This window comes from Mustela nivalis, assembly GCF_964662115.1.
Source record: "Mustela nivalis genome assembly, chromosome: 13".
NCBI lineage: Eukaryota > Metazoa > Chordata > Mammalia > Carnivora > Mustelidae > Mustela > Mustela nivalis.
Window position 1 is genome coordinate 74,301,722 of NC_139032.1, and position 25,932 is coordinate 74,327,653.

Consider the following 25,932-nt stretch of genomic DNA (forward strand, 5'->3'; position numbering starts at 1 on the left):
AGTGGTTTTCCAAGGGCTCCTCTTGAGGGTTGGATTTTCCGACCCATCCTGGACAGTGTCGGGCCATGTCTACCTCTGGGCAGACACGCGACGCTGAGGGCAGAGCCCAGGACATCCACGTCCCCCTCCGCTCAGCAGACATGGCCCGTGTGTCTGTTTGGCCCCACTGGTCCTCAGGAGCAGGAGGTGTGTGGGAGGCGCCGGAGGGAAGGCTGAGAGGCTCAGACCCTGATTGCCTTGAGCTGTGTCCATCTGGGAGCCCAGCTCCTGGCTAGTTTGGCTCGCTTAGCCCTTGTCCTGCCCCCTGCGGTCTCGGTCTTATTCCCTCAGATACCAGCTGGGTTTCTGTGGTGAGAGCAGTGACATAGTCTGGACGGATTTATCCCACAGGGCTGCTCGCCTCTCCAGCGCACACTGTGGGGAGACTGGGGCGGCTGTGACTGCCTAAGGAGCAGGAGCCACCGCGGCATGGGATAAAGCCGGCAGACAAGGCTATACATGAGGCCACCAAGCATGAGAGCTGGAAATAGCCTACGAGACAAATGAGTCTGATCTCCCTTATTTATAGCTAGGCAGGCTGAGCCTAGAGCAGAGACAAGGCTCACTAGTCATTTTGTGAGCTGGTGGCAGAGGTCTGGTGGCTTAGGGTCTAGGATCTAGGTGCCCTGACTCCCTGGCTCCCTGATCTCCTTGTGGTGGGGCAGCATCATCCAGTAGAAATGGGGATTTCAATCAGTCAGACCAAAGTTCCAATTCTAGCCCTGCCTCTAGCTTGCTGTGTAGCCCTGAGCAGATCACCTTGCCTCTCTGGGCTTTAGTTACCACCTCCACAAAATGCAGTGGGTTGATGAACATCCAAGATGAGATACAGACCCAAAGGTACCAAGTCATCTGCCGAGGGCCACTCAGAGGGAACAGGCGGCTCGGGCCATGTCTGGGGCCAGAGGTTCTGTCCAAGTGTCCCATCGTTTCTGCCATTTGTTTGGGGTCTACAAGGTTAGACTCTGGAATTGAGGTTCCTATCCTTCCCTAATTCTGGGGACTAAGGCCAGTCACCTGGGGGTGTTCTCTGGGAGGGGGCTAGACTCCCATCACCCATCCCAAGTGATTCTCCTCTGTCCTTTGCAGGGGGAGCCAGGCGACCCTGGGCGGCCAGGGCCTGTGGGTGAGCAGGTAAGTCAATACTGGTCTCTGAACACGAAGACTCTTTATCGAGCACTGACTCTGTGCCAAGCCCTTCAGTAAAACGCTCCGCACACATCCCGCATATCCGTTCCCATGCTAGCTCCTGAGCCCAGGGAGCGCGTCTCCCCTTTCATTGAGATGGCCACTGACTCTCAGGGAGGTGAAGTCACTGAATGAGAACGCCATGAATCATAGTCCCATGGCCTGCCTCTGTGGATGTTTTTGGAGCCTTTGCCCAAAGGGATGACATGACTTTGCTCCCAGAACATTACAGCTGGAAGAGCCTTCAAAACCGCCGGCTGTGCTCCATCTACAGATAGGGAAGCTGAAGACCAGAGAAGCATAACAACCTGGCAGGGTCTCTTGGTTCGGGCCACCTTAACTTATGAGGAAAGCGAAATTCAATGGTTTAATTCAATGAAATTCAGTGGTTCCAGCTAGCTGGGAAGTCAGGCCAAGGTCTGAAGAGGAGAGGAGGATGCAAGTCGTCATTAAAAAGAAGTTTCAAGAGTCACGACCTTCATTATTGAGGCCCAGGATCCTTGGTGCCACCGAGAAGCAGCTGTGTGTGCTGTGGAGGGGGAGGGACGGATAGCAGGCACTGCCTGAAAGCTTGACCTCTGGGCTTGGAGGTCAGGGTAAAGGTAGCAATCTTCTCCCCTCCCTTAAAGAAGCCCCCCCTGAACCCTGCAAGGGGCTGCCCCATGCCGGAGCGAGGAACGGCCCTGGGGACCCTGAAGAATCTGCCTCGGCTGAGAAACGCCATCAATGGCGTGAGAGTCGTGCACGACGGGCTTCCTCACCAGGCCGGCAACATCTGTTGGGGGGAAGAAAGGAATTAAAGCAGGGGGTGGACTGGATTTTTGAAACCTTTCCAGTGTCATTCAGGCGCATTCTGTGGGAAGCCCGGGAGTTTGGAAGGGCTGTCACGGCCTGGATATATTTCCTGATTGGAAAAAAAAGGCCATGCGATCAGCAAATTTAATTTCATAGTTATGCTGATGGTAAGGGCCCTCGGGACACAGAGCCTCAGAGTCCTAGAATGCGGGGACATGAAGTGTCCTTGCACTGTGCTCTGTCCCCAGCAGGCTGGCAAAGCTCACGGACCCCTTCTCAGAATGTGAAATGCATAAAATGCACAGTGGAGTATTACAAAGGAAATTGATGATATTGAAATACAATGACGAAAGTATGCTAAATGTGATCTATTCCTAGATAGCTCCTTTACTAATGCCTTAAATAATCAGATCCAGGAGCAGGTCCAATAACGACCTCACTTTTGAAGCAGTGACAAGCCTTAGCGACGCATTTTGAAATCTGTCATGTGATGTGTAAATATCTGGGACAGTAACAGGCACCGTGGGTTTGTTGCCGACTCTCAGATTTGAGGGAAATGCTAAATTTCAGAGGACAGTGAGAATAAGTTGTGATTTTTTTTTTTTTTTTTTTTTTTTTTTTGCCTCTTCAAGTTCAAGGATCCTCTGATTCCATCCACGGGATCTTCCAGAAACCCCAGTTTAGGACTGCGGCACCCTAGCCCACATTGGCACTCTGATTAGCAAGGGTGACTGAGCGAGGGTGTGGCCTAGCTGAGGCCAAGAGGAGTGGCCACGCGGCCCCGGGGCATCTTGCAGGCCTGCCTGGTCAGCAGAGCCCCCAGAGAGCTGCCTGGCTAGCTGGGACCACAGCTGGAAAGACAGGCCTATCTGAATGGTGAGGCAGACCCTGAGCCCCGTGGCTGCCCATGAGCATGCAGGGACGGCATGTCACATATGCCCTTGGCTCCCTTCCCATGTGGGAAGGGGCAGGCGTCTCTTATTCACGGCAGAATCAGAGGGTCCCCAGGAGAGGTTATAAGGTCCTCCCTCGGATAAATGACAGTATTGGCTCCATGGATTGGACCGTTGGGTACCAGGCCCCGGTACCTGCCTGCGCTTCCCTCGGCAACCCTGGGGTAATAGTAACTCTCCTCATTTCACAGATGAGAAAAGGAAGGCTCTGGGAAGTTAGGTCACTTGGCAGGCTCTCCCAGACAGCAACACAAGTGTCAGGGCCAAGGTTAAACATCGCGCCGCTGGATTCCCAAGATCTGCCTTGGAGGGACTGGAAAATCCTTGACATTTTGTGACAGCTAGGGAGAGCGCTAAGGGCTGGTCAGCAGGCCCTGTCCTAGGTGCTGGGATACAGAGATGATCACAGGCTTGGGCTTTTGCCTGGAAGCAGCTCTCTCTGTCCAGGGGGAGGCTGGGCGTGCAAACCCTTAACCCCGGAGAGGCCCATTCTCGTGGAGGACCTATAGCTCTCTTGTTCCCATGTACCCCCAGTGCCTGGCGGAACGGCACACGAGGAAAGGGAAGGAAGGAAGGAGAAGAGGAGACATAAGCAGACAATAGCCGTTTATCTGTAGATGGCGTGAGGACCAGGGCAGCCCCCTGCCCCAAATCAGGGACTCAGACCTGCCTGTGTGGTACCCATTGGAGGTGACAGAGCTGCCCCCTCCCCCGTGTCCCCATGCTGGCTTAAGGGGAGCCAGCCGGGCCTGCAGCAGTCAGAGCTGCTTCCCACCCCCCCCAACTCCCCTGACCAGGTGGAAGCCCTGGGCCTCCAGGGCTGGCTTCCTGGCCAGCCTCATCTCCACCCGCAGGACGGTCCAGCCAGGATCTTCTGGGACAGCGCCCCGTGGGTGTCCTGGGGGCCGGGGTGGGGAAATGGGCCACTTGTTGTATGGCCCTTATTCATTAAGGTCCTGTTTGGCTTCTTGTTTGAGGTTTATGACCTGCCTGCCTTCTAGGACCCAACAACTCATAAATTTAAAGTAGCTATGAAATTTCTGTTTCTCTGGGCCAGTCGGCCCGGGGCCTCTTAACAGAGCCGTTTTTATTCCCGTTCCTCAGCATCCTCTAAACATCTGAGTGCTCCCTCGTGGGGCGCCCAAGCCTCTGTCTTAACCCTATGCCCTTTTAAAATAAATCAGAAGGAGACGGGAGGCGGCTAACATTTATTGAGTGTCTACATGTGCCATGCATTATCTTCAAGACTCAGAACAACCCTGGGGAGAGAGGGAGAGACCTTTCTGGGAAGGGCCACCCTCTGCAGAGGATGAAGCTCGGAGAGGCTCTGTGACTTGCCCAGGGTCTACACACCCAAAAGCTGAGTGATGATATCAGAAGAAGGGTCAGGTGCAGGGCTTGGCACTCAGCAGGTCCCAGCTGTTGCTCCTCACACTGCTGCCGCCCAGAAAATGCTCTAATTTTTTAAAGTAAGTTGTTGCAAAAGTCAGATACTTGGTTATTGTCTGTGACTTACTAGCCATGACCTAATATCTTGTACCTCACCCCCTCTCACCTCCTACTTCAACCCTGAAGGGTCTCGGAGCCCAGGGAACCAGGACCTCCACGGTGCGGTGATGGTGTGGGGTTGCTGGTGCGGGGAGGGGAGGTGTGTGCCCTGCTCATGGCCACACTCCGTGGAGGCCCCCAGGTGGAGGCACAGGCGTATGGACCTTGGAGCCACAGCAGCAAGACCCACACAGTCGTGGCCTAAGCTGCCATTTAAAACTGTCTCCGAGAACCACAGACTTAAGCCTTTGGAAATGGGTGCCATGTTTTCACCCTAGTGGATGGACAAGTCGGCCAGCTTCACTGCCTGAGCATGCAGCTTGGCACCTTTGACCGGTGTCCCTTCAGCTTCAAGGCGTCATTCCTTTCTGGACCCGGCTGGGGGACCAGGAGCAGATCACATGGGAAGAATCCCCTCCTTCCTCAGTCTTTCCCGATTCTCCCAGAAACTCTTGGCGGCAGCCCCCACGTTCTCCCAAAGCCACGGTGGCGCCTCTGCACTGCGCAGGACCCCCCCCCCCCCGCCCCCTGGCTCCAGTCTTCCTCAGCGGGGAAGAGCGTGGGGCTGGGACAGGGAAACGTCTGCTTTCCCGAGGGGCTCCTCCAGGCCGTTCGGGCGGGTGCGTGCGTGCCTCCTCGGGCCCAGCGAGGCGGGCAGCCACCTAGAAGAGCCCCTGGAACACAGAGGCCAGTTATCACCCAGTGGAGTTAAAAAGAGCAACCGGAACCGCAGTGGGAGTGGGTGTGTGCCCTGCAGAAAGCAGAGGAAGCCTTTTCACAAGACAGTGTAAAGGCCTCCGCTTCCCACGGTGGAATCGAGTCTTTTGGCGGAAGCTGTTGCACTGTTTCCATCCTGGCGAGCGGCTTTGTTTCTCTCTTTGAAGCGGCCCCAGAGCCCTGGAAGATGGGGACAGATTTCTAACAGGCAGGGCTCTTCCCAGCACAGCGTAAGGGCCATCCCTGCACCCCCTGCCCCCCACAGCCCGTCCCCCAAACCGCCTCCCAGCCTGCTTCTGGCGCGGGAAGAATGTGTGGCCTCCCAGGGATATGCTGGCTGCCGCCCCACCGCTTGGCTCCGAGATCAGAACCATCTGGCGGAGCGAGGGAAGTCAGGACGGTGCCTGGAGAGAGGCGGCTCTCCTCGGTGGCACCCCGCTCTTGCAGGATTCCCCAGGTGCGGGGCAGGGGTCGCAGGCCAGGACCCCCAGGGGCTGGGAGACGCTGGCGCGTTGCCTTTCAAACTGGGCACGTCCCCGAATTCACGCAACTGCCTCTTCTCTCTTGCTTTTTGCGCGTGTTTCTTCTAGGGACTTCTGGGATTCATTGGTCTCGTCGGGGAGCCAGGGATCGTGGGAGAAAAGGTAAGTTAGGTTTGGAGAATCCATCAGCAAATAGGACTTGTGGTGCAGATTTTAAGAAGAAGGGGCTTGTTCCCCGGGGGATTGTGACCTTCTCTCCCCTGACTTCTCCTTGCTTCCCTAGCATTCCAGACCCTCAGAGAGCCATGGTCCCCTGTCCCAGCATCCCCTGGGGCTCTGTTCTGCCCTCCTGTCAGTATCGTCACGTGCAGCCCGACTCCTGTGTGACAACCAGCTCACGCACATGGTCTGGGCTCTCCTGGCTGTGCACTAGAGCCACACGGGGTGGGCAACAGAAGGGAGACAGGCATGGCTCCGTAGGCTGCCTCGGGAATCCCCCCCACCCCCCGCAGCTCTGTTTTTCAGACCAGAGAACCAAGGCTCCTCCTTTCTGAAGAGCTAAATCACCGGGTTCGCATTAGCTCCCAACCTGCAAGCTTCCGTTTTCCCACCATGGGCCCTGGAGGGGACGTGCTTTCTTTTTAGGGGCTAATCTGATTGGCAAGCTGGCGTTCTGGGGAGCCGATAGTATGCCCACTGGATAGACGGGGAAACTGAGGGCCAGAGAAAGGAAGCCTGTGCGTGGGCCCCACCTTCCTTTCCAGGCTGTTTGCGTGCCTGCCTTATGGCCGCACGTCCCAGACCCTTTCTCCTCCTTCTTCTCCTCCACCTTCCCTATTTTCTCCTCTTCCGCTTCTCTGTGAACTTTTTATTTTGACGTAATTACAGAGTCACACGATGTTGCCAAAAACAGTACAGAAAGGTTCAGTGAGCCCTTCACCCTGTGGCCGCTGGCGGTTCTGTTCTTGCTCAACTGTAGTGCAACATCCAACGAACTCTGGCCTTCTTTATTGCTCCAATGTTCCCTGTCCCTCCTCACCTACAAACCATGGGCTGTGCCGCCCCCTTCCCCCAGCCAGGTACACGCCTCCTCCTCCCCTGCCCCTTCTCCCTCTGTGCCTAGGTGAGTTAGCCTTCAGCTCTCTGGGGTCAAGCAGGACTTCCCCACCACTCCCCTGCGCCTGGGGTGGGAGTCAGATCCCCTGCTGAAGGGCCTTGGCACCGAGACCCATGCCCTCACTTACACGTTGGTATCTGTGTCGGTGATTTGTATCTGTGGTTACAAAACACAGGGCTTCACAAAAACAGAGGCAGGATTCAAATTTGCTTTTCAAGTTCAAATTCAAAGATCGCTTCCTCCAGCGATCTATCTTACGCCCACGGTCTCTGCCCTGGTTGGTCTGGATGGATCCAGAGGAAAAGAGCTGCATCACAGATGTTCCAGCATCTCATCTGCGTTTGGGCAGCAGATGGGGAGAGTGAGAGTGCCTTCTGCCTTCTCCACCTCCACAAGCCCAGCACAGGGGAGGCTGGGCCCAGTGAGGACCACGTGACATGGGCTGGCATCAAAGGGGACAATGTCATTCGCGCATCCCTGAGCAGGACCATCCTTGCCTGGGGGTAGCCTGCTACCTGGGATGCCATAGTGGGTGCTAAGGCCTCCTGGGGCTTATTGGGTTCCTGGCTTCTGTGGAGTGACATCCCAGCATCCCTTTCCCTGTTGCTAGCCTGGGTGGTGTGACTGTAGACTTTGGACAAGTCCCTGTCCCTCCTTCTTTGGCCTCTGGAAGGCCTCTGCACTGCCCCCTACAGGGCCACCCCCCTCCTGGCCATGACCTCCCTACTTGCTGTCTCCATCACAGGGTGACCGGGGCATGATGGGACCCCCAGGCGCACCCGGACCCAAGGGATCGATGGTAAGGAACAAGTGGGTACCGATTGCCCTCTCCCGTCACTGGGCTGGTGACAGCTCTGTTCTCTTCTGCCTGCTCCTATATACCCCGAGCATTCAGGAAGACCGGCTCCTTCTCCCTCCAGGAGGCCGAGCTGCTGCCCCTGTGCGCCGGCCTGGCGCCGGGGCCAGGGCCAAGCCAGCTGGGGTGGAAGGAGGAAGAATCACCTGCTTCACCTGATTCCTTCTCTCTCATCTCTCTCTCGGTAGGGTCATCCTGGAACTCCCGGTGCTGTGGGGACCCCGGGAGAGCCTGGACCTCCGGTAAGCAAAGCCCTCATGAGCTCAAACCCCCTGTCCAGTAAGACTGAGGAGTCCAGGTCTCAGAGTTAGACAAACCTGGGTTTGAATCCCAGCTCTGTTTTGCCAGGCATGATCATTGAGCTTCTTGGAACCTAAATTTTGCTCATCTGAAACACAGAGAAGATCATTGTGGTCATGGTAGCGTAATCCCATAGGTCAGGTGAACCCAGGCAACTCGTGTTCATTGCATAGAAATGCTCCCGGCACAGGAGCTTCTTGGTCAAGTCTCCATTGTTGCTTTGGTCATTCCCTCGGGACCAGCTCTGGGAGTCGGGGTGCAGCCATCAGCACGGCAGAAAACTCCCACTGTCCTTTAGGAGCTTCTGTCCTGGCATTTGGGGGAGAGACAGCCCAATACATAAGTGACACCTGCTCTGGAGATGATGAGAAATGCTGGGGACACGGGGGCTGAGCACAGTGCGGAGGACACAGGGCTCCTGAACTTCTTGTGATGACTGAGGAACCAGGGAGATTCCTGAGGAACCCACGGCAGGGAAGGGTGAGAGAGACAGGGTAGCCGGGGTGGGGGACCCCTGTCCTCTCCTGAGGGTGGTATTGGGGGCGGGGAGGGGTGGCTCTCATCCTGAGCCCTCACAGGTTCTGTTCCCTCTGTCTAGGCTGATGGAGGATGGAGACTGGGAGGAGTTCTCACTCCAGCCAGGGCTTGGGCTCAGGGCTGGGAACCCCCTCTGGGGAGGCGGAGAGGTGGGCTTCAGGCAGGTAGAAAGGGTATAGAGAAAGGGGATCAGCCCAGGCAGGATCCCAGGGAGGACTAGAGGACGATGGGTTCGGGTTGACCAGACGGAGGGACTCCTTGACCAGACGGAGGGACTCCGATGGAGTCTGATGGAGGAAATGGGAGCCTTGGAGGGTCTGAATCTAAGGAAAGCAAACTTGTCTGTGCACCTGCTGTGTGCTGGCCTATGCTCAGCCCTGAAGGTGCAGGAATGATTTTTAAAATAATAATAATAATAATAATAATACACCTGCTGGGATGCTTGGATGGCTCAGTTGGTTAAGCATCTGCCTTTGGCTCAGGTCATGATCTCAGGGTCCTGGTGTCGAGCCCTGCATTGGGCTCCCTGCTCAGTGGAGAGCCTGCTTCTCCTACTCTTCCTCTCTCTCTGCCCCTCTCCCCCTGCTCGTGGGCTCTCTCTCTGTCTCAAATAAAATCTTAAAAAAAAAAAAAAAGAAAAAGAAAATACATCTGCTTTTAAGATCCTGTAGGGGGAATGCCAAGTATAAACATCCTTTCCCTCATTAACAGAACTTTACTGAGCACCTACTACGTGCCAGGCAGTGCTAGTTGCTGAGGAGGGATACGGAGGGACTAGCCAGGGATGAGAAGCCTGGACACAAGTAACCGTCATCCCCAGACAGAGGTACTGAGCAGCAGGTGGCTCTATCTGTCCCCCATAATCCTTTCGATGAGGTAGAAAACTCAAAGCAGAGAGGTGCAAGGAGAGCCCGCACTCCAGCCTCCTGGGCCTCAGTCTCCGCATCTGTCCAGTGGGAGCAGGAAAGCCTGGAATGGAGTTGCTCCCAGTGGGAGGTGGGAAAGCGGTGGGGCCATCCAAGCCAGTGCACTGAAGGAAGCTCCTGGCCTCCTCCGAATCCCTTACTTCTAGGGCTTCCCCGACCTCCTCTCTGCTGTGTCCTCAGCGCTTGCCACTGCTCTGGAGGTGGGCTCAGAATGAGTGAAAGCAGTCACGTGGTGCTTGCGCTATGCCCGCCCCCCCCCCTCCATTACCCCTGACCTGCTCCTGCTGCCCTATGGGGCGGATGGTTTGGACCTTCTGGGGCTCCTCCTGGCTGGCCAGGGGAAGCAGGGTAGCACTGAGGTCCAGAAATCTGACTTTAGAATCAGACAGGTGTGAGTGAACTCCCTGTCGCTTACCAGCTGGGTGATTGTTGGAAGTATTTGTGGCTTCTCCGTGCCTCTGTTTCCCCATCGGCAAGCCAGCATGAAACTCCGTTATGAGATTGCTGTGAGAGAGCCGTGCCATCAGTGCATGAAGTCCTGCTTAGCTAGCTGCTTGCCTCGCTCAGTGTCTACTGACCGGGAGTGGTGGAAACTGCTGTTTACTAGGCAGGCTAATTACCGCTATTCCTGTAAGACTACTGCCGCTCAGGGGACATTTCTGATGACACTGTTCAGGTCTGATGAGCAGTTTCCCGCTTTTCCAATCTCATGAAATCCATGTTCTCTCTCAGCCTGCTGAGGCCGCTGAGATCATTATCCTCACGGCCACAGGGGTGGGGGACCAGTCAGACTTCCCGTCTCTGGCCCCCTGCCACACTGAGAGAGCTGAGAGCTACCCTTTATTGAGGACTTCCCATGTCATTCCCTTTTCCCAGCAACTCCAGGAGCTAGAAATTCTTCTTACCCTATTTCACAGATGAGGAAACTGAGGCCCGCCAAGTTGAAATCCCTTGCCAAGGTCACAGAACTAGGAAGTGGCGGAGCAGAGATTTGAACCTGGTTCTCTGAGGAAGCAGTTGGTCCTTTTGAGTCCTTTATTCTTCTGCTTCAGAGTCAAGACTGGGCTCCTGAAATCTCCCAGTGACGTATTGCGTGCCTTCTGCAGTCTGAGATCCCGCTATAAAATGGCTCGTTCTCACCCAATCTTCCTGTCATCCGCCATCCAGGCGTCAGCTCTGCCTTCTTACTGGGCCGAGCGAGGGTCCACGCCCTGCTTGCTCTGCTGACAAGGGGCAGATTAGAAGCTGGCCCCACACATCAGCCCCTCCACAGCAGCTGACTGAGGACCTGGGCCCCTCAAGGCCATGGAGAGAGAGAAAAGGGAACAGCAAGTTGTTCCCTAGGCCCCAAATGGAGCTGGGCCTCTCTCTGGTATTTGGAGGGGAATGAAGCTGTGTCTTGCTTGTAGAAGGAGCACGCCCAGCCTGGAAGTTGCTGCCGAGCTGGGAGTCTCTGGAGGGGTCCTGGCCGGCCGACCGGCCGTGGGTAAAGGCGCTGCTTGGTGGATGCCGCTCGGGTCCGAACCGGGAGGAGAGATCTGGCGTCAGGCAGCCCGCTTCCTCTTCAACCCTCTGTCCTCTTTTATTGTTAGACGGTTCGTAGTTTCTCCAACAGATCCCTCGCTTCTGGTCATAGGCCTGTGCTGTGCCGGTGTTGAGAGTTCAAAGAACAGAGACAACCCTGTGTCATCCTTCCCTCTTTCCCTGTCTCCCCCTTGGGCGTCTTGTCGTTCCTGCGTCAAACCAGATATAACAGGCAGCTTCCCTGGGTCAGGCCCTGTTCCCTTCTCCCTGCCTTTCCCTCCCTCACCTGGGGACTGTGGTCTGCTTCTTCCCCCTCGAACCCCAGGGCTCACTCTTTCTGCCCTGGTCAGAACCTTCTGGATGGCTGTCAGGTGATGTTCGGGATTGAGGGGGCGGGGCGACATGGACCGCCATGGTCTCCTCGCTGGTGGAAAGGAAAAGGGGAAATGGGCACTTGAGGAGAGCTTTGGTCGAGGAGGTCATGCTAGCTTCCCGTTGTTGATTCTGAGGTGCAGAAGGAAATGGCTCACCCATCCTGGGAGGCTTCTCCTCACTAGCAGATGCCTGGGAGACGTGGAGGCACACCACATTGAACCCAGGGCACTGACTTGTGCTCAGGGTTCTAGCCCGTGGGCGGCTGCTTCCAGGGGGACAGATTTTCCCCCTGGGCCAATTCCTTCTATGTGCACCCAGCGTTGCCCGACACTCCCAGCCTTCCCTGTTGCCCTTGCTACCGGAAAGGCAGCTTCTCCAAACTCTTTCTCCTCCCCACAGGGCCCTCCAGGATCTCGAGGCCCCCCAGGCATGAGGGGAGTAAAGGGACGCCAGGTAAGTGGGGCCCAGCCTCCAGGAGGCTGGCGCTGGCAGGGGCTGCCTGACAGACAACCTCCTATCCTTGCCCTGTGCCCAGCTCTGAGACCTGTGATTTTCATGGCATCAGGCAGGGTTTTAGGCTCATCCAGGGCCTGGCTGTCAGCTTGGCACTCCCCCCCCCCCACCCCTGCCCTTTCCAGCTCGTCTTCTCCAGCCCATTTCTCAACACCAGACCTTGCCATTCCATGGGTACAGACAGGCTCTGTCGTACCGGCGTCTTGTCCATTTGTTCATCCATTCATTCCACCACCAATTATTTAGCGCCAGCTGTATACCAGTCACTGTTGGAGGCTCTGTAGGTACCACGGGAGGAGGGGAGAGGCGTGACCCCACCTGCCCTCATGGCTCAATCAAGCAAGTCAAGGAGATAGTATTGGGTCCTGGGTGCGTGCATAGTGAAGCACAAGCGGCTTGGGAGCCTGTCCAGGGCATCAGAGCACGCTTCAGGGAGACGAGGGGCCGGGAGATGAGGGGCCTGCAGCCGGTGCCAGGCTCCAGGCAAGGGAAAGCCCTAAGGTGAGAGAAGGCACAGCCTGTTTACAGGCCCCCACTGGTTCCACAGAGGGTCCGCAGAGAGAGATGAGACCAAGAATGAGCAGGTGGCAAGCCTGAAAACCACAGTTAGGCCTATGGGCTGTGCTCCCAAGGCAGTGGGGAGCCACAGAAGGTTTTCAGGAGGGGCTGGCCTGAACACAGTCACCAGAAGTCACCGCTGGTACTTGCTATGGTTCAGGTGCTGTCTAACACCTATATTGACTCGTTATTCTACAAAGAAGGTGCTAGGCTTCATTCCCTTTTACACACAAGGAAACTAAGGCACAGAGAGGTTATGTCAGTTGTCTCAGGTTGCACCGTGAGAAAGTGCCCCAGCTGGGATTTGAACCCAGAGAATCTCTTTTGCATACTGAAGGTAGTCTCATTTTCAGTTGTGCAGGGAGGGCTGATGGAGTGGTTCTCCGCCCCCAACCCCTATACGGGCGAGGCAGCCTTGTAGAAGGGAGCCGTGATGGCACAGGTAGAGCCGACAGCCCAGGCCTGATATCCAAGCTGCATACGGGAGATCTGTGATTAGTCTCCTCTTGGCTGAATTTCAAGTGGTTTTAAATTTTCCCCCAAACCAGATGGCCAGGAGTCAGCCTGGGAGAGGCGGGGATTACGAGGCATTCCTCTGGCCCAGCAGGGCCCCTCCCACTGCCATGTCCTTCGTCTCTGCAAGTGGACCCAGGCCCATGGGCAGCCTGTTCCACCTTGACCCTGTGCACGTGGCCTCCTGCCCCAGGAAGCCAGATTAGCTGGAGATTCAGGTCCTCAACTCACCGAGCTTCCCCCAGCTTTCTCTAGCACCCCTTCTCAGCTCCGGCAGCAAGAATGTCTGTCCTGCTTGAGGAAACCCAGGCTCCCAACCACATCAAAAGTCTCCAGGGCTGGGAGGGAGGCCTCAGGAACATGAGCTCCTCCCCCCTGCTGGGTTTGGCAGGAATGCAAAACCAGTGGGATCGGCCCGCTGGGTCCCCGGCCTAATAGTCCACCATTGGCCACTTCACGGTGTGTGTTTTGGGGGGCAGGTATCTAGAGGGGCAGCTGTCCTGTCTGCAAAAGAGCTCAGTTCTGGGCAGTCCCGTGTGTAGCAACTGGCTTGCCAAGTGATCTTAGCCAGACCTTGCCACCCTCCAAGCCTCGGTTTCCCCATATGTGCCATGAAGAGGGTATGAGGACCTGCCTGTGTCCTTGCTGATTTGCAAGAGAGGACAAGATGGGTCCTCAGGCCCTCGGCTCTTGGTAGAACTATTGACAGGGTCTGAGTCCACAAACCTCAGTTGGAAGAGTGGGAGATCTGGGGCTGGACAGGGATAAATCTCAGCCTTCTCAGTTACCAGTTCTGGGACCTCAGGCCAGTTTCTTAACTTCTGTAAGGCTTAGCAGATGAAACTAGGAGGAGGTTGTAAGGATCCAGAATCTGAACTCACATTAGCAGGTCGCCCGTTTTTGTTTTTGGTTTTTTGGGTTTTTTTTTCCCCAGCACCACCACTCACTGCTTATCAGTGTGGGAGTGAGCTCCCCGTCAGAGGGGGTGTGCAAGTCAGGGACTAGAGAAGCCTGCCATCAAGGCTCTGGCCTGGGACATGGTGTTGGAGAGGACAATGTCTAAAAGCCCTGTTACCTGGGAGACTCCACTATCTCCCTCCACTAACCACTTTGAGGGATTCTGAGATTCACATGCCTGACACTGGACTCTACTCCCATGAGTGGGGTAAGAGCTCAGCAGACCTGGCCTCGAATTGTGGCTCTTCCTCTTTGACCTTGAGCAACTGACTCTGACTCTCTGAGGTCAGCCACAGAACTGACCTCTCTGGATGGCCATGGGATTAAATCCCTTGGCAAGCACCTTGCACATGGTGAGCACCTCCCTTAGATCGTCCATCCCTTTGTCACAAGAGCTGCAATTGACCACATTTTCTGTCCCAGCCTGGGTGAAAGATAACCCTGGCTTCAACTGCAAACATCTTCCTGGGAACTGGCTATAAGAGTACAGACATATGGTTCTGATGGAAACCCAGGCCTGCCTCCAGCAGGGATGACTAGCCTGTATTCATTTGAAGAAGGAAGGAGCAGGATGGGGGTACCCTTGGGACACAGGATGAGATGTAGAGTGGCCCAGAGCAAGGGTTAGTATGTGTGGCTGTTCTGCTCCTGTTCCTGCCCTGGGGAGCCAGAGATCGAGGCGGGTTGGGGCTCTGTTGCCTCCTCCTCCCTCTATACAGCAAGGGCTCGCCCTATTTCCCCCAAGCAACGCCAGCATCTCCTTGAGCTCTCTGGTCTCCCAAAGGACTGCAATCTCCCAGGTATGAGGGACTTTAGACATCATCTTCTCCAACATCCTGCTCCAGGCACAGCCATCATGGCAGACTTCTCTAGTCTGCACACCCTCATGACGGGGAGCTCACTCCCACACTGCTAAGCAGTGACAGATTGTGGTGGAAAGAAATGGGCTTCTGGCTCAATTCTGGCTTCTCCACTTTCCAGCAGTGTGACCATGGGCTGTTTCCTTATGGCAAAATGAGGATAACACCTTTCAGTATCATTACTGCTGCTGTTGTTGCTACTACAATTATTGTATATGACATAAACTTTCTCTCAGAAAGGCTTGGATCCCTGGGGTAAATACAGTGCCATGTGATTCACAGCAAACTATTAACACCTCTGGGCCTCCCTGCAGTCCCAGAGTGATCCTTTCCAGGGAAGTTTATGGCTCAGCTAGAGACAGAGGCCAGGGGCCAGAAGCCATCTCTCAGGAGAGCCCAGATGCCCACCCATCAGCTCAGGCTCTGTCCCAGCTCCTAAGACCTGGGATGTCCCCACCTCAGTCTCACTCCATCTCCACCAGGCACCTGTCCACAAACCAGGAGTGGAAAGTCTAACACATGGTCTGATCATGTCCATCTGAGAGAGAGGGGCCCCGAGAGAGGAAGGGGCTTGCCTGGGGCCACACAGCCATCCAGCCACAGAACAAGGACTAGCACCTGCAGCTAATCTGTTGTATTGGATCTATGGAAACTCTCAGCTGGTTCTCTGTAGCTTGCTCTGAGCTGCCTGTCCTGAGGAAGGGACTGAATCCAGATCTTCCAGGCCATTCCTCTGTGTCGCTGGCCCCAGGGGGTGTGGGCCGCTGCTGCCTCCTCTGGCAAGGCCAGCTACTACCAAGTGCTGACAGGAGGCCAGGTGCCTTGCCTTTCGCCATAGGGAGAGATTCTCATCCCCATTTCAGAGACAAGATGACTGAGGCTTAACACGGTTGCCTGTCCAGGTTTATTCAATCCATCAGGCAATATTTAAAGCCATGGGAGCCCCAGGTAGCCGATAAGAGGAGTTGTGGCTTTTTCTGGCTCAATTACTAATTGAAAGTTTCCTTGCTCAATTTTTAAATGATTTCTTCATGCTGTTTTTCTCATCCCTCCTCCCCCAACCCCCACCCAGACGTGTTCCCGGTCCCCTTTTGTGGCTGGCCTCCAACTCCCAGGCCAGGGTGGGCCAGCCGTCTGCACGAGACCTTCTTCATCTCCCTGCCACCATGACCTCTCCGGTCCCCTGCAGGACAAAGACCGCACTGGTCTCTACAGGGGGCCTTTTCCAGAGGACCCCGTCCCATCTGTGTCTCTGTAGGAGTCCCCATAAAAGGAGATCACTTGAGCCAGTGGGTAGAGCCGCGGAGGGGATGCACCTGCTGGTGTGCTAAGGGACCTTAGACAAGTCACTTCCCTTGGCTGGGCCTCAGTGTTCCCATCTGTGCAGTGGGGGAAGGGCCTGCCTCGGGGGGTGCTAGGGATGTGCTCCCAGCTTTCAAAGGAATAAGGCTGCTGTCTAGGGACTCCATGGAACAGATGCCTGAGCCCTGCCCTATTCTTGCCCCTGTGCATGTTGTCACTCTCCATCTGTGAGCAGGGTCAGAACAACTCACACATCTGCTCTGCACACTGAACCACATGCCGACCCTCCCGGGGCCCTCCCTGTCAATGTCCCCCAAGGGCTGTGGTTCAGACACCTGTTTCTGCCTCACGTGTGCTTGGGGAAGAGGGTGCAGCAGCCGAGTCCAAGGGGCTAACTGTGGTGACTTGGCCACATGTATCCAGCCCTCGGCCTGCCCGATTCTGAGGTGTGTGGCTATTTGACCTCCGAAGTCTCTTTCAACAGGGTCGTTCGTGCACCCCCAGCCCTATTCCAGAACATCAGGGCCCCTAGCGGAGTCGCCCTGTGCCTCGCCATCTCAGCAGGCATGCTGCGCGTGGGAGACCTGCCTTAGGGTGGGGGCGTGCGCACAACAGGAGGAGAAGGGAGCCCTAGGCTTGTGCCGGAAGAGGCCCGAGGCTCTGGGCAGCCCTGCCTCCTGGTTCCCAGCCCGAGGGAGACCCCTGCTGTCCGCGATGCTAGTCCCTTTTTCCTATTCCAGGGCCCCCGAGGACCAGATGGACCAGCCGGGGAGCAGGGGTCCAGGGGCCTGAAGGTACCAACCCCACGAGCTGCCTTCCTCACATCTCCCACGCTGGGTCAGGAGTCCGGGCACCTTCCTCAGTGCCAGGCCCCTGGGGGCGGTGGGGAGTCCAAGAGAGGATGGGGGATCACGGGTCGCTCCTCCTAGTCCTGGAGCCTGAGCCTGGGGTCTGGGGAGAAGGAGCACAGAGAGAGAGTCGTGAATTAGAGGGAGCCAGAGGAGGCAGGAGTAAAAGAGAGTGGGAGGGAACCTCAGGTGCCCTCTGACCCCTTCCCTGGGGCTCCCTGTCCCCTCCAGAGCCCCCCCGGGAGCCGAGATTGCTTCCACTCCCAGCAGGAGTGAGGGGTCCTTGGTTCTCCAGAGCTGATGACGACTATGGCAAACCACTCCCCTTGCCAGGCCTCAGTTTCCCCACCTGCACAACAGGGAGAGGGGGTGGGTCTGGTGATGACACAGGTTCCTTCCATCTCCCACGGAGTGCGGTCCTGTGTCCGTGAGGTGTCCCCCAGCGTACCCTCTCCTGCCCTCGTCTGCTTTGCTTCCCGCAGGGCCCTTCCGGACCGCGGGGCAGACCGGGCCAGCCCGGGCAGCAGGTACGTCAGGCCGAAGCTGCCAGCCCCCTCCCCGCTCCCTGCCGGCCCATATGTGCCTCTAAGACCCCAAATCTGCTTCCAGGGTGCGGCTGGTGAACGCGGGCCCTCGGGCGTGCGAGGCTTCCCCGTAAGTAGCACCAGTTCTGGAAATTCCGAGGGGCTTTGCCGGGAGCTAAGAGCCGCGGTACCCAGTTCCCGCAGTGCCGTGGAAACCACACGGGTTCCGGCTGCCCATGCTGCCCTGAAGACCCTCTGGCCTGCCTCTTTCCCCCGAGACCCAGGCTCCCCTTGGGTCACGTGGCGGGTGGGGGAGTGGGGCCCCTCACACACGGCGAAGGCTTCCATACAAGACGAAGGAGGCCAGAGAGGGACTGAGGTCACCTTTGTTCTTCTCTGCAGGGCATCCCGGGTCCCTCAGGACCCCCTGGCACCAAGGGCCTCCCAGGAGAACCGGTAAGTGCTTGCTCCTCCCTCTTTGGCCTCTTTGCCCCTGGCGGGCTGGTCCCAGTTGGGCCCCTGCCTGGGAGTGTGGGATGTGGTCAGCCAAGGAGGTTGGAGAGGGACGGGGCCAGGCCTCTGTTACGCTGATGGCACAGGCCTGGGGGGGGGGGGTTGGGTAGGGAGGGGCACTGGCCAGGGAGCTCGGGAGCTCTGGGTTGGCGTCTAAGCTCACTTACCCTCCAGCCTAGTTTTTTTTTTTCTCTTTGCATGTAATCAGGAATAGTTGTCCCTACCATGCCATCCTGTTGTAAAGATGAAGTGAGCAAATGTATACAGGGTGCGTAGCCCAATGAGAAGCTGAAGGAACAGAGTATTCAGGTCTCCAAGGGACCGAGTATAGGCATTACAGGGTCTGGACGGGAGCTAGTGAGGGGTTTGAAACCAAGATAACCCTTCAGGAGGTCTCCCTGGAAGGACAGGTTTGGGGGACAGCCCAAGTGTCAGGACGCCCCTTGAGGAGGCAGTGGAGTGATACCGCTGGCGAGAGACAGGAGAGGACAGCTTCAAGGGACAGAGGAGGAGGGATCGCTATGGTGGGGCGGGGTGGGGGGGGACAGGAGGCTCCTGCCCCCTGGGGCCGTGCTACAGTCCCACATTGATAGGCTCAAGGAGACCTGATTTGAACAGTGAATTGACCAGGAGCTGAATGGGGGTTTCCAGAGGTGGATCCCGGGTGGAAGGGCATTCAGACAGATGGAACAGAGTGAGCGAGGCTGCTCAGAGGGCTCGAAGGTTTCTGAGTGGGAGAGGGGTCCCTGAGTTTGAGGGAGAGAAACAGGAGAAGACAGTGCAGATGGTTTGAGGGAGAGGCAGGAGACTGGTGGTGAGGGAGGAGCTGCAGGCAGTGGGTCCCTGGCAAGGCAGGTGGTGGGGGGCATGGCAGCAGGGTCCCAGGTTCTTGGATCTTCTCCCTTACCTGCCTCTGCACCCTGTACTATTGGGCCTCGGGCCCCAGAGAGGACCCAGGCTACCTTCTCAAACTGTTGTATGTCTGTCTGTCTGTCTTACAGGGCCCTCAGGGACCCCAGGGGCCACTTGGTCCTCCGGGAGAGATGGGCCCCAAGGTGAGTGCTGAGGGCCCCTTGCTTGTCCTGTGATGTTGCTGGGGCGGTATCAGCACCTCGTGGCCCTCCTCCGCTGGGGGATCCTAGGCCTGACCTGGGAAATGGTCGTGTCCTATGTCCTGCAGAAACCGAAGGGTAGACACCCCCCCACCCCCTCCACCCCCCACCCCACTCACAGGAGAGCAGATCCATGCTAATAAAGTAGGGGGAACAGATCAGGCTAATAAAGTAGGGGGAGGAGCTGGGCTCCAGGTCCCAGGGCAGTGCATGGCCTGCAGGGGTGCCGGGACCCTCCGGTGGGTTATCAGTGCCTCTTCTGTGCCACCAAGGGAAAAAGCAGTGCCCCCTGCCTCCCCGCCTCTGTGGGAACTTCTCTGCTCAGCACCGAGGTTTGCCTGCAGGACCTGTCTTTTACAGGGCATGCGCTTTAGAGGGGCCTCAGACCCCTCTGCCTTAGTCAGAGAAGGAAGTGGAGCCGCAGCTTCGTGCAGGGGCTGTAGCCATGCCACTGGGAATGACTCGGACCCCTTCCTCCCGTGGGCATCCTGGCCCAGCTTTGGAGTAAAGCACAGGGATCCGTCCACCCTGAATACAGCCTCGGTTGGCTTCCTCCCCTGTTGTTATGTGAATCATGCTATTTTCCTCCCTGTGCTCGCCAAGGGGCTCCTCATGCGGTAACCCACACTCGTGGGGAAGGAGAGAGATCCAGCAGCCTCGGAGCCCCCTCCAGGGCTCATCCGCCTGGGCGCAGCCACCACCCGCCCCGTGGTCCCAGCCCCAAGCTCCCAGAAGGCCCGCAGCCTACTCCTAGCTCTGTGTCTCTCCTGCTGTGTGACCTCAGGCCCATTCCTTGCCCTCTCTGGGGCAACCTCAGTTATTCTCCTCCCTTACAGTCGAGGCCAAGCCCTGCTGTAGGAGGGACCAATGGCATTTTCTTGCAGGGGCCGCCCGGTGCGGTGGGAGAACCGGGCCTTCCCGGGGAAGCCGGGATGAAGGTAAGGCAGGATGAAAGAGAAAATTGACTTGTTGAAACCAGCTTCTAGCTGGCGGCCACGTCCTCCCCACGGAAGAGAAACGGGCCTTTCTTGTGTGGGGATAATGAATTCTCTGTGTTTCTGGCCGGGGAGCGGGTCCTGGCTACGGCCACAGTGGCGGGCCCAGCCGACCCGGAGCCCCCACCCCGGCCCCCTGCCCAGCGGTGTTTTCCCTGGCACCTGCCCCACGCCCCGGCGGCCGCACCTCCTGGCCTCCTGAGATACCATCTGCATTTCAGTCCCCGAGCCCCTCATTACCTGCAAGGGAAACAGGCGCCCATTGATGCCGGGGCTCTGGGGAGAGCCCTGTCCCCGCTCTGTTGTGGAAGAGAGTGCGTCCTATCTAAAACAGACGGAAATGGGATTGTCCGGATTGGGGCAGGGCTGGGGGCTCGGCGCTCCCCCTCCTCCTGGCACCCACCCCCCCACCCAGACGTCGGCACAGAGGGAGACTAGTTTAGAAATCCCCATGTGGTGATCTTTTGTGGGGACAGGTGACATTTACTCTGGTTCATTTCGGGCCTCTTCCTCCTTTGGGTTTCTTTCCAAGGCTCTCAGGGAGAGTAAAGAAGGCGGTCAGCCACAGATTTGCCATCCCTGCCTCTGGTCCTCCCTGGAGCCAAACTACTCAGGTTTGGATCCTGAATCTGTCCCTTCTTAGCCTTATGGGCTTGGGCTAGTGACGTGACCCCGAGCATTGATTTCTCCATTCGTAAAAGAAGATCCCTTCTGTGGCAGGGTTGTTGTGAGGTTTCAGTGTTGAGACCCACACGGCCCGGGGGGGCCTGGAGCAGGGGCTCTGGTTGGCATTTTGCAGTGTCGCTTTGGTTTTCGGGAAGGAGGGGCTTCCCCAGCTCCCACCCCAAATCAGAGCTGGTGAGGACAGCAAAGTGAAGCAAGGGCTGGGATTGGCCCGACCCACCCCCATGGACTTGTGTTTGGCTTCTCCTAGGGTGACCTTGGGCCTCTGGGCACCCCTGGGGAGCAGGGCCTCATTGGGCAGCGGGTAAGTCAAAAGCAAATTCATTCTTCCCGGAAAGTCACCTGTGGGGCACTTGGGTCGGGGGAAGGGCTTTCCTCAACCTTCCTGAGCCTCTGGGAGAAAGAGACGGTGAATTCCTATAGCCTCATCTCATCTCTCTTGCTGAGCTAGCATTTCCACAACATAGAGGCACTCTTGGAAGAAAACGATCTTGTGGTCAGAGTGTTTGGGATTCACTGCATGTTCACTCTTCCCTCCCCACATTAGCAGTAAGCATTTTCAAGGCTCTGAGAAGGCCAGCAGCCAAGACAGTGGTTCCTTTTGGATTAATCCAAACTTAAATGGCCTGCAGCACTTTTACTTTTGAAAAACACCTGTTATCATCCTTGGAAACTCTTCCATGGAAGGTTATGTTTCTCTTTTCTGAAAAGAAACCCACAAAGCTTGCCTTCCTCTGAGAAGCTTTGGGATGCCTCTCTGTCCACCTCTCTATGCTCCGTGCCCAGTTTATACAGTCTTTGCCCAAATGTGGCTGCAGGCGTACTGGGAGGGGCACAGAGCAGGCATCCTGTAGCATCTGCCAGGTGCAGAAGGTGGGGTCCCAGTAGGAGGGGGTGTTAGTGTGGGCCTCAGTTCCTAGGGGCACCAGAGGCAGGTGCCCTTCATTTCTTATCTCCCCTGTTTTTCCAATGCCTCGTGCTCCCCCTGCCCGGAGTCAACCGAGGCGCCGCAAATTTAGTTAAGATGTGGAAGGCAGGATGCATGTGCAGCCTTGAAACCCCAAGATGGTAAATCTTGTGTGTCAACAAAGACTGATCCGTACGGTTTTCTTCGAGTGCTGTGTTAAGAAGGATTCTGAGGTTCCATCTAGGCACAGTAGGAATGAGAGTGACGAACACTCACTCGATGCCCACTGTGTGCCTGGCCCTTCTCTCAAAGCGCTGGGAACCAAGCAGCGAGTAACAGGAGGCCGTGTTCTTATGGAACCACATTCTAGTAGATCCAATAGTGACATCTGCCACGGGCCCAAGGAGGATGGTGTCTCCACGCTTGTGGTGCCTTTGTCATCCCTGCCGCTGATGACCTCTGAGGCCCCTTCAGGCTCGGGTGCTGCACAGCCAGGAACTCTGAAAGCCGGGAGAGACCCAAACTAATCTGATGGCCAGTTCGAGGACTCAGAAGGCCAGGGGCATCTCTGGAGTGGGAGCTGCAAGCAGAGAACCTAGCTGAGGGCCAAATGGGGATTTCAGGGTCTTGGCATCGCTCTCAAAGTTGCTGGCCAGAAAGTCTTAAGGCCGGCCTCACCTTCCACATCTGAGAAATGGGATTCCACGGGGAGTTCCATGGGAGCTCCCTGCAGCTGCCGAAACGATATGTCAAATGGCTGCCATTCGTGGGCTGCCTATACTGTGCCTCACAGGCACCCTCACAGGAAGTGGTGCCAGCCCAACCTTCCGATGAGAAAACAGCCACCCGTGGGGGCTAGGCAGTTTGCTTGTGGTCACACCGTCAGCGAATGGGGAGCCCAGCGGGGGAACTGAGGTCTGTATGACATCAGAGCCTTAACGACTGAGCAGCCAAGTTACCAGCCAACCAACTAACTAGGACACTTTGTAACTGGTGAGCTGGGGTAGCCCCCAGGTGACCCACCCTGCAGACAGGCTGGGGCTTCGGGGTCTGCTCCTCCTTTCTGAAGAGCAGGCAGTGGGCACCCCAGCCACCCCCCAGCCCCCGGCTCACTCACTGGTTCAGCCACTGTTGAGCATCTTCTATGTGCCGGGCATTCTGGGGCCATATTGTCCGGAGACAGCAGGGTTGGGGTCCCGCCCCAAGGAGGGGGAGGAAGTAAAAGCACATTGGGCCCCGTCCCCGGGAATGTCTCATCTTTCCCTACTACCCTTTCCAGGGAGAGCCAGGCCTCGAGGGTGACAGTGGCCCTGCAGGGCCTGATGGACTGAAGGTGAGTGTCTTGCGGTAGGATCGGGGGACGGGGGTGGGGGGACAGGGGTGTGTTCTGGAACCGTCTTCTACCTCTGCTTGCATTCCCCTCCCATTCAAGACCTGAGCTTTCCCCGGAAGCATTATGTTCTCATACAGCTCTGAGACCAGAGCTCCAGCCCCTATGGCAAGCACACACCTACCCACCCCCCATACACTCCCCTGCCCGCCACTGCCTCCTGCCCTGCTCAGACGGGGCTAGGAGCCATCCCCCCTTCCACTCCTCACTGCTACCCTTCTCAAAACTACAGCGTCTTTCGGTTAAGGGTAGTGTCTGGACAGCCTGCTCTGGGCTAGACCCAGAGCCAGCAGCTTAGCTCTCTGTTATCTTGCAAACATCCTAAAAAATCAGGAAAATCATCGTCATCCCCGCCCATGACCTGTAAGCCACTCTTCATGGTGGGCTCGTCACCAGTATATCAGGTACTGTGCTGAGCCCTTTGTTTATATAACACCTCAGTTAATGCTGTGGGGTAAGTTCTGTCTTTTTTTTTTTTTTTTAAGACTTATTTATTTATTTATTTGACAGAGAGAGAGAGATCACAAACAGGCAGAGAGGCAGGCAGAGAGAGAGGAAGGGAAGCAGGCTCCCCGCTGAGCAGAGAGTCCAATGCGGGACTCGATCCCAGGACCCTGAGATCATGACCTGAGCCGAAGGCAGAGCATTTAATCCACTGAGCCACCCAGGCGCCCCACATTCTGTCTTTAAATAAGAGAACTGAAACACAGAGAGGTTAAGCAACTTGCCCAAAGACACACAGCCAGGAATTGGCACAGATAAGACCGAAGCTTCGGCTCCCTCTCTGCACCATGCACCCGTTCTAAAGGTGTGGAGGCTGAGGCTCCGAAGGACACAGAGGTGCACTCATCCAGAGTCTGTGGCTGTCAGTGGAGAATCCACAATTCAAACCCAGGGCTCACTGTTGCCTGACTCAGCCCGGCCACGTCCCGTAGATGCCTCTGAAGGTGCGGGCACCTTCAGGAAGTTCTAGGGCTCCCCTGCACTATGAGGCCGGCGGGGGTCCCTCTCCCACGTACCAGCTCCACATCTAGCACAAGCCTGTCCCTGGCTGCCAGCCCTGGCCCAGCCCTAACCCTGGCCCAGTACTAGGTGGGCTCTCCCCAGGGTGGCCTGTCATACTGAGTCAGCTCCTCACGCAAGGGCCCAAGGGCCACATCCCAGGATTCCCTCTGTCACCCGTTTACTCTCCATGTGACCTCAGATAAGTGGCCCTCAGTTACCCCGTCCCCAGACCCCTATGCCCACTGTCCCATGCCCATAGCTGCCCTGGGTCCCTGGCTTCCCTGTCTACTAGGGTGGCTCTAGGACAGGTCCCTGGGTGGCTCCCCAGCGGCCCTGGGTTTTTCTTGCAAGGCCGAGAGCGCCCCCTGTCTGCCATCCGTCTGCCTCCTCTCTCCAGCTCAGCTGCATCCTAGGGTACAACCAGGCCCCTGCAGGGGAGGACAGGACAGCCCCGCCACACCCTTTGCCCAATGCCTGCTTGAATGGCAGTGACGCTGAAGAACATTCTAGCTAAAATTCTCAGCATACTCACCGTGTGCTCGCATCACCTGCCTTGAGAGCTCTATGTGACTGAACCCGTGTCCTCCTCCCAGCTGCCCTGGGAGTTGGATTCATTCCCATCCCCACGTGACAGATGGGGAAACTGAGTCACAGCACAGGGATCTCTTCCATTTCTGGCCAGCCACCTTTCTTCTCCCTGGAGTTGTGCTGAGGTGGGCTAGGAGGTGGGGCTTCAAGGCACGAGTGTCTCACCTGGTCCTTCCTGATCTCTCCACACGGCTCCTGGCACTGACGTCTTCCTCCTCCTCCTCCACTCCCTTCAAAGCAGTTCTGTCTCGGACCTTGGGTCAGAGTAGTTGCTGCAGACGTCCAGCATCTTCTCTGGTCCTCCTGAAACCCAGGAGACACCGTGCTGTCTTCACGGTGTTTGTCCAAGAATCGCCTTCATGGGGAAAACCACCTCCCGGACACACACAGTTCGTGAGAGTCTGCAGCGTGCTTTTCTGCTGCCGATCTCTGTTGAGCTTGCTGACTCGCAGCAGATGGTGGCAGGGACAGTGGTGGTGACTCCTGGGAAGGCTAACCTTCATCTGGAACTCACGTGTCGGACGCCCTGTTAAGCTACTTACACGGATTAGCTCTTTCAATCCCCATAGTAACCCTTTGCTGCTTACTTTACAAATGAGGAAATTTGCCCAGGGTCACATAGCCATTGAGAGGTGGCAGCAAGGTTCAAATTTAAGCGACATAACCCCAGGAGTGAGGGAGATACTGTCTCCTGCACAGAGAACCTCGGAATCCGAACCCCAGGGTCTCACGCATGCTCGGCCGCTGACTTCCATGTGTGGTTGGGAAGGCTCCTCCTCCCTAGGCCTCAGTTTCCCCATCTGTAAATCAAGAAGTTTGAGCTGGACAATTTGTAAGGCTCTTCTGAGCATGGGCGGATGTTCGGGGGACTCTAGGATTCTCCAGGACCCCCCTACCCAGAGCCTATTCTGTAGGGGAGCTACAAGTTTGCTATGCCAGGCTGGAGAGGGCAGGGTGTCTGGGCAACCCCTGGAGCTGGAGCACCTTCCAGTGCCAGGCTGGGGCCCCTCTCTGAAAACCAGCCCAGCCCTCTGGGACAGGCTGCCTGCCTCAGAGAGCTGGGAGAGCAGGTGGCCAGGGATGACAAGCCAGAAGCGGGGTCCTGGAGCTGGGGTCCGCAGAAAAGCCATCAGGACAGCACCCTGTCTCTCTGCCGCAATCTCAGTGGGGACGGATCTCACACACAAACTTGTCCAACCCTCTCCGGGTGCCCAGATCTGCTGTGCGCTGGCCCATGCCTCCGCTTGGAGTGGCCCCTCCCCCTTATCCATGCCATCTCTTGACCCCTCTTCATTAGGGAGTCTCC

The 25,932-nt window shown here is 56.8% G+C and overlaps 1 protein-coding gene across 5 annotated transcripts in view; it reads left to right on the forward strand.

Moving 5' to 3' along the window:
- Positions 1-25,932, forward strand: part of COL27A1 (collagen type XXVII alpha 1 chain) — a 135,045-nt gene that overhangs the window by 80,750 nt on the left and 28,363 nt on the right. For all 5 annotated transcript variants that reach the window (XM_082697050.1, XM_082697049.1, XM_082697051.1 and 2 more), the window contains 13 exons: positions 1,129-1,173; positions 5,831-5,884; positions 7,585-7,638; positions 7,884-7,937; positions 11,757-11,810; positions 16,801-16,854; positions 17,391-17,435; positions 17,518-17,562; positions 17,835-17,888; positions 18,947-19,000; positions 19,942-19,995; positions 20,987-21,040; positions 22,923-22,976. In XM_082697050.1, the coding sequence (XP_082553176.1) occupies positions 1,129-1,173; positions 5,831-5,884; positions 7,585-7,638; positions 7,884-7,937; positions 11,757-11,810; positions 16,801-16,854; positions 17,391-17,435; positions 17,518-17,562; positions 17,835-17,888; positions 18,947-19,000; positions 19,942-19,995; positions 20,987-21,040; positions 22,923-22,976 (675 nt within the window). The remainder of the gene's footprint in view (positions 1-1,128; positions 1,174-5,830; positions 5,885-7,584; positions 7,639-7,883; positions 7,938-11,756; positions 11,811-16,800; positions 16,855-17,390; positions 17,436-17,517; positions 17,563-17,834; positions 17,889-18,946; positions 19,001-19,941; positions 19,996-20,986; positions 21,041-22,922; positions 22,977-25,932) is intronic.